Source organism: Nelumbo nucifera, chromosome 7 (genome assembly GCF_055504915.1).
Source record: "Nelumbo nucifera cultivar China Antique chromosome 7, China Antique-T2T, whole genome shotgun sequence".
Taxonomy (NCBI): domain Eukaryota; kingdom Viridiplantae; phylum Streptophyta; class Magnoliopsida; order Proteales; family Nelumbonaceae; genus Nelumbo; species Nelumbo nucifera.
Window position 1 is genome coordinate 54,983,704 of NC_142655.1, and position 11,120 is coordinate 54,994,823.

At 32.1% G+C, this 11,120-nt stretch overlaps 1 protein-coding gene across 1 annotated transcript in view; it reads right to left on the minus strand.

The window, feature by feature from the left end:
* OVA1 (methionyl-tRNA synthetase / methionine-tRNA ligase / MetRS (cpMetRS)) overlaps window positions 1-3,207 on the minus strand; it is a 68,800-nt gene extending 65,593 nt beyond the window's left edge. Inside the window, exons 1-3 of the mRNA XM_010262277.3 lie at window positions 2,899-3,207; window positions 1,072-1,661; window positions 197-340 (exon numbers count right to left, since the gene is read on the minus strand). Of these exons, the coding sequence (XP_010260579.1) occupies window positions 197-340; window positions 1,072-1,380 (453 nt within the window). The 5' untranslated portion in view covers window positions 1,381-1,661; window positions 2,899-3,207. The remainder of the gene's footprint in view (window positions 1-196; window positions 341-1,071; window positions 1,662-2,898) is intronic.
* Between the last annotated feature and the right edge of the window lie 7,913 nt (window positions 3,208-11,120).

An 11,120-nucleotide genomic window follows, 5' to 3' on the forward strand; every position in this document is an offset into this window, starting at 1 on the left:
ATCATACTTCCATTGTATACTGGCATAGAAGTTGAGCTTTAACCTGTGCTTGGTTTGAAGAAAAGGTAAGGAAGGGAAAGGTAGGGAAACCTAATACAAACCTTGTAGAGGTTTCCCTACCTTTTTCCTTCAAACCAAACACAGCCTTAAAAAATGATGTGAATTGAGACAAAAGTTTCTATAGTAGGAGATGTACATCCTTCCAAAGCATCTTGTAAGCATGAGAAATGGTATCACAGTGTTCACTTGGGCTGGCACCACAGGCAGTGGCGGCAGTAGCAATTTTCTCACCGTGTTCATCCGTGCCAGTGACAAATATAACCTTCTTCCCCAACAGTCTCTGGCATAAGAAATCAAAATAAAATAAAATAAACAAAATAGATCTTGTACACAGTGAATGCAGAAATTATCAAAATTTGGAGTTATCAGCATTTTTTATGGGTTTTGTATTCATTTTATCCGCTTTCGTAAGCAGGTTAAGTGAAAATATTGGATATCTATGTTTATACCTCATAGTGATGCTATTAAATTCAAATGAGTTAAGAACTAAGAAATTACTCATGGAGCATATACTCCCAATTGAATCCATGTTAAGTCCACATTCATTTTGCTCCAGATATAAATGAGAGAATTTCAAAGAGAATACCCAAAATGAAAGCTAATTTGGAAAAAGAGAACATTTTACAAACTTAAAGCTACAATCATACCATGTTTCAAAAGAAAGAACTTCATATTATTCCATCCTAAGAATCAAAGAAGTAGTTAAACAACGCTAATCATATTATTCCATCTATAAGCTTCAATCCACACTAATATAGTTATAAATATAAAAAACAATGTATTCAAATGAAGAAATGTTAAAGTTCTTTTCCTTCTGTCTTCTTAATTAATAACTGCTTCAGTGAGATACTATGATTTGCAATAACTCTTTACAATCATCGATTTCATTCCAATCTGTATTTGAAAATGCTACCACATTTGAACTAAACAAGGACTACCATAGAAACATTTGTGACAGACACAATCCAAACCAACAAACTTCCTCTTTATGGGAAGGAGGACCAAAAGTACCTGAAATCGAGCAATTGCATCAGCAGCGATGGTGGTATAAGCGCTTCCCATGTGGGGAGGAGCGTTTACGTAGTAAAGTGGGGTGGTGAGAACGAAAGGTTCAATAGTAATGGATTCTTCTCCACCACTCTGGCTCTGAAGATGGCTTCTACAACTGCAAAACATTACTGACTTGGATGATGGCGAAGAAAATGGACTTCGATGGAAATGGAGCCGATTTCTGAGATGTTTGCCTTTAGAATTCATAGAAGATAAAGGAGAGAATAACCAGACACCATTCTGCAACGAGAAGAGTACTCTCCCCGCCATTTTTTTCACCTGTTCAATTTGGTAGATTTCTCTCCCTCTCACAGTATCATTCACTTAGAACCAAGGTTCTAAAAGGCTAAAGGCGGATGGGAGGCAAGGTGTAAGCCCCAAATTTAAAAAAATAAAAATAAAAAATTATGGACATATCCATAAATAATGATAACATTAAAAAACAAATAACTGAAATTTTATGTAACTATGTATGGTTTATTTAATATATTAAAGGTCTAATAACAGGACTTGTTGATTGTTCCTGTGGTTGAAGACTTGAATTTGAGTTCCTATGCAACACAAAGACAAACAAAAAAAATACAGTGTAAGGCAAGTAGGCAACAAAAAAATAAAGCAAAGTCCTTTTCATTTTGATAAAACAGAATTCAGATGATAAAATTCATGGAAAGATGCTACCATAATAATAAAGTAAAATACAGAGATGACAAAACAGAATTTTTTTTTGTTGAAGAAATATAATCAATTAAATGGAAAAATGGTATTTGCTATTCATGATTAATTGATCAGTTCACTAATCACTATTCAAAAAACAAAGAAAATGAGCAGTTGAACCAATCAACTCTCATGCAAGCCCGGGGATCAGGGAGGTGAAGAGATCCGTTTATGCAATGAATTTCCATGTTTACAACCAAGCTAATATAGGGGACTTTGCAACAAGTGAAATCTATCGAAACACAAATAGAATTTCCATGTTTACAACCAAGCTAATATAGGGGGCTTTGTAACAAGTGAAATATCAAAACACAAATAAATAGAATTTCCATGTTTACAACCAAGCTAATATAGGGGACTTTGTAACAAGTGAAATCTATCAAAACATAAATAGAATTTCCATGTTTTCAACCAAGCTAATATAGGGAACTTCGTAGCGAGTGAAATCTATCAAAACACAAATAGAATTTCCATGTTTACTACCACTTTATTCTCCAGTCAATCAAAGATATTGAAATTGACCATATAAATAGACAACAAAACAGAACCAATGTTCCAAATTATGATAATAAAAATAAACGACCAAAAGAAATTTAAAAATAAAAGGAAAAAATCTTGAAATGACAAGGAACATGGATAGAAACGGAGAAATGGTTGGATAAATCAAACGTTAAGCAAGCATAACATGTTAAGAAGACAAAGTGAAGTTCACAAGCAGGAACTATCCTTCTCTTCACTTTTCATAGAATTTTCTACAAAATAGAAGAATCCATTTCCAACCTATACTGAAAAGAAAAGGCAGAAACATATCAAATTTGTCCATAGAAACTTCAAACAATAGTGCAACACAAATCCAAACCAGAGCCAACTACCGTAGAAGAAAAACATCGTAACCAATGATTTGTGTTTGACATCGTATCCTGTTGGTTCCAAAAACTAAACGATATTTGGGGGAGGGGGGTCTCACATTCAAGAAGTTCGTAATCCAACTTTAATCTTTGAAAGTTGAAAATAAATCACAGCCAGTGCTAGTGTTCGCCAATCTGAAGAAGAATAAGAAGAATTAGGACTCACCAGTTCGTTGTAATCACCAACAGCAGTTCAGACTTCGAGCTTTCTTTCTTTGATACAATGGAAGAGAGCTTAACAGAGGCGCGACATAGCCCTCCCCGCCATATCCAAGAAAGCTATGAATCTTAAATCACAGGGAACCTCATGGAGGTAGCTCTCCTCTTGAAGTTGTCCTTTGTTCGTCAACCAGTCAGTGGCGGAGTTCCCTTCCCGCTTCCCGGTGGACGTGAACCAACTTGATCCTTTTGAGGAAGCCTTTGAGCTATTCGTTGACACTCTTCGACCATCGAACAGAGCTTTTATCATCAGGGAATCTCCTTCAATCGTTATGTAGGCATTCTGAACCTGAGCTGCTGAGCAGCTAGCTTGTGGGCCTGGGCCTGGGCCTGGGCCTCTACAGAAGCAGTAGACAACATTTTACACTGTTTCGAGTTCAATCTTTGGGCCAGGCCTATCCAAATTTTGGCAAAAGCTCAACCGGGCCCAGCACATGAACAGGTTTACTCTTTTAAGGCTGATGGAGCAACTTGGGGTCTATCCGTTTCCTCTCTAATTCTTATCAGGAATCTTGCAACTTTAAGAGGAAAAGGGTTGCTCATTTTTTCTTCTCTTAAAGGAAAATCTTATATTTTTTTTGTTTTGTTTTTCAATGATACTCCCAACACCCAAAACACTTCTTCCTCCTTATAACTAACGGGCCTCATATGCAATAATAATAATTAATACTTACAAACTATTATTAATTAATTAATAATAGTCATTAATTAGTATTTATTATTAACTATTAATTATTAAGAATTATTACAATTAATTATTCAGAATTGAAGATTATTATCTAATAATAATTATTAGTTCACAAATACTAATTATTATAATAATTAGTATTAGTTATAACATAAATTTTAATTAATTATTAATTATTAACTATTAGTTTTTAATAATTATTAATTAGTATTATTTAATAATTATTTATTATTTATTAATATTAATTATTATTTATTAAAAATAATTATTAATTATTACAATCATTATATTAAATATTAATTAATTATTAATCATTATAAAATTTTTAATATTATTTCTTTATTTAATTACAACAAAAATAATAATTAATTATTATTATTATTATTATTAATTATTAATTATAATAATTAGTATTAGTAATAAATTAATTATTAGTTGTTAATTAATTATAAACTATTATATTAATTAATAATTATTATTATAATTAATTAATAATTAACACAAATTATTTCTTAATAAATAATAATTTTTATTAATTAATTATTAATCATTATAATAATTTTTAATTATTTTTTATTGGATTATATAGACAAACAAAAGATTTCATACTGGGGTTAAAATGGATATTTGACAATTTTCAAAATTCAGAACAACATTCTTTGCATTTAGAGTTCAAAGGAAAGAAAAGTTCACCAATACCAATATACCTCTCAATGTAAGTATTGCACTTTCAAATGTCAACTGTGAGAGCAAACAAACAAGCCCTTAATCTCTTGTAGATTATACATTTTATTTTTAAAAGTTTTTTCATTTCTATTTTTTCAAAGGTACCACATTTTATAGTTAACTCTTTCCTATAGCAAAGGAATTTTCAATTCATTTTTTTCAGCATTTTATCCCACCAAATTAATGGGTTATTTAGTTCATGGGAATAAGGTCTATAATTAGAATCCATTCGTTTGGGCAGAATTAGAATCCCACTCCCATTACATTTTCCATTTGAGAGAATGGTCATTCCCTCCCCCTCCCTTGGGAATGATAATGCCATTCTCGCATATATCCAATTCCTATCTAAACCAACCCGGAAAGGGGAATAGACCATTCTAATTCCAATTCTCGTTCTACCTGCAAACCAAATGGACCCTATTGCCAATCTAATTGTCCATCCATACATTTTATTGATTTCCATTTCCAGTTTTACAAATTAATTCCATTTTTTTATTTTTTCTAGGTCCATGAAGACAATTTAGGGGCCCTAAGACCAAATTTTGGTCTTTTTGCACGGTCAGTATACATATTTTTTTATTAATTAGTCGAAATTATGATTCATGGCTTCTGATGGTGCGTAATCCGGACACTCCTAGCTGGCACTTACGTGGCTCCTGTAAGGTACCTGAGATGGAGAAGAAGAAGAATCCCTGGGGGCTTGCCCGGCGGGAACACTCTGATGCTTAAGTTAGTATTCTGTAGGAGAAGCAAGGAGAAGATGAAGGCTAAGAGTGCAAATAGCGCGAGAGTAGAAGATGATACCTCTGTCCCTTGATATTAGCTCCTTATAACAGAAATCCGTTGTATCCGGTCCACTGGCCTCTAACAAGAAAGGTATAACCGCCACTCTCAGTCTGTCGTAGCCGTTACTGGCTGGGCTGAGGTGGCACGCGCGGGGCCGTCACCGCAGGGTACGTGCCTGTCAGGTGTAAGGCACCCTCTAAAGGTGGCAGGCACGATGCTGTCTGATGAGGGATATGGTTGTTGCGCCTAGATTTGTCGGGTACGATGGTCGGGCAGGAGATCCTCCTGCGATGTGCCGAGCTACCCTTCTGCGAGTTACCCTGTGCCGGGCTATCTTATAAGCGACGAGCTGCCTGTGGCAAGCTAGGCCGAGCTGTCTACCCCGAGGTGAAGACACCTCGGGGTATCTATAAGCGGATCGGTGTGTTCCTGTCTGGGAGTGGCCTAAGGTCCACTAGGAGGAGCTCGGATATTAGGAGAGGTCAGTGGATCGGTGTGTTCCTGTCTGGGAGTGGCCTAAGGTCCACTAGGAGGAGCTCGGATATTAGGAGAGGTCAGGGGGCTCCGAGCTCGGAGGCAGCTTGGGGTACCTTAGCCCCGGGGAGGAGGTGCGGGCTAGGTGGCTCCCGGTGAGTAGTCTATCCCGCCGATTTGCTAGACTGAACTCGGTGTGACTTTCCCACCAAATTGCGGTTGTGCCTACTGTGCTGTCACACTGAGTCATCGCTTAAGCAAGGTCACGCCCATGTGTACCCGTGCTACGAGGTCGGGCCAAATCGTCCTCCATCAGCTTCTATCATAGTCCATCTTATCTTCAAATCCTTTAATTATAAAGTGTTTTCCATTAATTGTTTTAGTCATAAACATAATCTACCAATTATTAATCTTACTAATCAATTTTACATAATATTATACTATATTATCAATAACTGACATATACCATAGATTCTAGCTTTCACATAAATATATTATTTTGTTAGTCAATCCATAATTGTTGAAAAAAGGATGTAACTAAGTACTGACCCTTACAAACCCATTTTAATTGAAAATTTTCTCACCTCCCCTACCTTGAGTTCTTACACTAGTAATGAAATTTGTTGAATTTACAAGATCCAAACTTGATTCCAAATCGATGCTAATAATTGATTAAGATCTTCAATTCACTTTCAAATAGTTGAATGTGGTTGAAAAGGATTTTCAATTTATGTAACCTAACAAAATGAGAAATGTATGATGGACTAGACGATCAATACACTTGTTTCTAATCTCTTTTATTTTTTTTATTTTGCTTACTTTTTTTACCAAACTTGTATTATTTTATATATCAATAATTAATATCCATTTTCGTGTGGAGTGATAGAGCGTAATTGGATTTTACTTTTTATTTCTTGGCATTGTAAACTAGGTTCAAAAAGACATTAGGGCATTAAGTTATGGGAAGTAGCATGCAAGGGTCAATGCGTATCTCATACCCCCATGGTGATTGGTGACCCCCTAGACTATAGGCAATTGTGATTATATTGCGGGCATAAAGCCATCATTCGGGTGTTAGAAACACATCGCCATCCAAGCCATCTATTTTTCTCTTGTCCTTAAAAGTTGGTAAACCACCTATTACCTATATGCACGGATTCATATGGTTCTTACTACTATTTATTATTGATTATCTTGTTAATTATTAGAGAAATATCACGTAAAATGATTGCTATTTCTTTACTCGTGCAATCCAATAATACCAAGATTATGTAAGGGGTGGTCGAACAAGGCATCCAAGGTAAGGATGCAAACAGATCAGATTGGATTCGAATCGATGTATATTCGAATCTAACCTGATAATACAAATCTTAGGTCCTACAAGATCCGAATATCCAATTGGATCTAACAAACATTGATTCAAATCTGAATCTAGTAAGGATGTTGGATATCTAAATCTTATCCAATTCAATTTAATTTCTGAAAAAATTTAAAAAATTATTAAAAGAAAAGTACTTTTTCAACTATTTTCATCATATATCTACATGTCTTTTTTATATAAAAAAAATAAAAAATGCAACATGAAAATATTTATAAATAAATAAATAACATATATAGGATATCATGGTTCTTTCAAATCGGATAGGGGGTGATTTGAATTTTAATCATATCCTATTGTCCGATTCAAAAATCCAAAAGGGGATATCTAAATCCGACAAAATATGATCATATTTGAAATCAGATTAGGTCATGATTCGCTCCATTTATATCCCTACTCCAAAGACAAGCAATTGATGAATTGAAATGTAAAATTGCAAATATACACTCAATTTCTACCATGAGCATTAATACATATATAACCATATGCAACAATATTATATCAACAAAATCTAGCAAGATAAATTAGTATAGACATAAGAACAAAGAAGTAATGACTACACATGCAATAATCAACCTCAAAAAAGCAACAACATCGCAACAATGAGTGTAAATACTATAACTTATATCATGATGGAAAATAAAGAATTGTCCAACTTTTCATGGTTTGTTTATAAGTATGGAAAAGAAAAATCATAGGCACACTTATAAGTGGTTGCATAGTTAATTTTAAAGAAAAATCCCAAAAGAGGGAAAAATGTTGTAATGTTAACAAAATAACTTAGATTGCAACCACAAGGAGACATTGCCACAAATAGAAGTACAACCATTGACTATAGAGCATACCCCAACAAAATGAACAATTGGAATAAATTTTGCACATAAACATTCAAGACCCATGTATATATAGGCAAGAATAATACCCTATAATAAAACGATATCATTGTAATGTTCTATCAGTCATTGCAATGTCATCATCAATACAAACTCTGAATTTGTAAAGCAATAATGGATATTCGTCAACAATAGCAAAAACAAACAATGATATCAATATCACTGGCTCAAGCCACAAACATAGTATCAATTTATTTAATAACATAGATAATGAATACTTTTAGAAAATTATTGCAAGAAAAAAGGCCAAAAGATTCAAAAATTAGCTTAAAATTTGAACAATAATTACCCATAAAGGGAATAAGATGGTAGACAATGCATTAAATATAAAAAAGAACAAAAACAAAACAAAATACAAAATACAAATAAAAAAATGGATTAATAATTCATTTGATAACACATGTAGGAAAACTCTTAGACAATCATTACAAGATGAAACAATTAGTATATAAATAAAAGACAAATAACCTTGATAAGAATAAGATGGTAGGAAATGCATTAAACATGAGAAAAATGGATATAAAACAAAATCCAAATTACAAAGTAATGCACTTATAAATACTTAATCCCTGATAAATAGTAAAAGCTTTGGCTTCATTAAATACAAACCAATAATATATGAGAAAGCACTCGATTGTTATGCATTGCAGTTTTGCTAACCTACTGCTAAAGTGTTTGAAGTTGCCACTAGAAGGGAAAAGATATGTTGTTGCTGGAAGAAAATTGTTGCTTCTCTAAATCGTTGTGTTCTCCGTTAGATAGTTGGCAAAAGTTTGTTCTAAATAAGTATATACTTCATTTTCTTTGGAAAATCATGATAAACAGTATATTTCAAGCGATGGGAGTGGCAAGGTTGCTAGCGGTGTGTTTTCTAACTCTTGCTCTAGCCATTGTTGGATTGATGCAATGCCGGCGTGTGATAATAGCTATCGGTTGCTGGGTGTCGAGGTTGAAGACAACCTCTGTTGTTTCTTCAGTGCTAAGACGATGTTTGGTTTTTTTAAGATGGAATATGGTTTGTTTTGGTTGAACCAAGTAGGACCGGTTTGTAATATTGGATGTGGTTGGTTCATGTATACAAAGGGAAATATTATTAGCTGAATAGGTTTGTTTAAAAAACCTATTTCCATTCAACCAAACTATGAATAAATGAGAAAAAATAAATATTATTTAATAATATTTGAATCAACTTATTTCGGTTCAAACAACAAATATTTGAATCGAGTTAGTCTTAACCTATTGGGTTCAACTTAAAATAATTAAAAAATATATGATTGTAATATATATAAATTATATTATATTATATTATATACATTATATAATATTATATAACATATAATATAATAGTGTATTTATTTATTATATTTCATTATATATACATATTTATTATATATATATATGTATATATATACATATATTATTGTCAAAAAGAGCACCAGCATAAAAAATTAAAAAAGGTAATAATAAAAAATTATTAGAAAAATTTGTAATATGAGATATAATAGAAAAAAGGTAAAAAAAACAAATGGATAAAATAAATAATAATTTCTTTATTTATTTTATTTGTGCAAATTCTACTACTCTTCCTAATATAAATATTAGAAATATTACATAAATATATAGTAAACATATCACATATATATATATATAGACACACACATATAGTTGTGTTTGATTGCAATATAAATATGAATCGACATAAAACTTCACAATCAGTTCGCATTTATGTGTTTATTTACAGTGCAAACGCAAAATAAGGTAAAACTTCACACCTAATACACTTTTTAAAGCGTTTGTTTCCACTATAAAATTTATATTGAAAATCGATGTAAACCATATAATTAATTGACTTTTCTATTATAAAATTGATGTATTTTTATGTCGATTCTCACATCAAAATTCCCTCAACAATCTATTCGAATTTTTCCATCATAATCAAACGCAACCTATATGTATAAAATATAATACATTTACATCTATATTACATATATACAATATATGTATGCACACATATATATGATATATAATAGACATATGTATGCACACATATATATGATATAGTATATTATATGTGTAAATATATATCTACACATATTAATATTTATATTTTAGCAAATTTTTTATTTTATGATTCTAAATATAAGATTTAAAACTAAGGATCCAAATTATGCAATGTAAACATAACAATATATTGGAGGTGCATAGTTACAAAAGTAAATAAAAACACTTTATTATATGTTGAAGAAAAACTTAAACAATAAAGGTTTTTACAAACACTTTCTTACATAAAACAAACTATTATTTACAATAAAAATTTACAAATACTCTTGACAATCTAAATGCATATTTGAATATATTTTTTTGACACTCTTAAGAAAATGAGAGGCCTTTTTATATATAGGCGAAATATGAACCTTTTAGATTCGAACCCATCCACCGGAGATGCCTTCTTATTTTCTTTGTGTTTAGGATGATCAATAATATAATCATTTTCCAATTAAAAAATGATGAACATTAGACTATCAGTGCCATATATTATATTATATGTGTATATATGTATGATATATATATATATATATCTATAATATTTAATACGCACACATATATTATCTACATGTAATTTATAATGAGATATGCAATACATAATATATATATATAATTATAGATTATTCATTTATTTATTTTATTTTGATCATATTTCATAAGGGTTTTTATCGATTACTCCACTTTAGAAATCAAAATGGTTGATGGCCTTGTACGGATTGCGATTTGATTGTTGACTCCCGCTAATAAATATGTAATTACCGTTTACTCCACCAACTCGAACACTTCCGCTCAACAGTAGTTTTTATTCCAACTATACCCCTTGAGTTCTTAACTTCTTTTTGTTTTTAGTTTCTTCATCTACCTCCACATTCACCGTCTTTCTCCCATCATTTGAGTTCTTACCCTCGAGTTCCACCAACTCCGCATTCACCATCTTCCACCTCGAGTTGTTGCCCTTGAGTTGATTCTCCCAGCCTCGTGTATTCATCTTCCTCCGATTTTTAGCTTCATCCTCTTCCTTTCTCTTTCATCGTCTTGCTTTCCCTCCTAATCTCACTCGAGTCCTTAACCTTTGAAATCGAAACAAGCATAAAGCTGACGTGTTCGACTATACCCCTTTTTCTTCATCTACCCTATATTCGTTCCCATCTTCTTCGTTCTCTTTGTTATCATAGAAC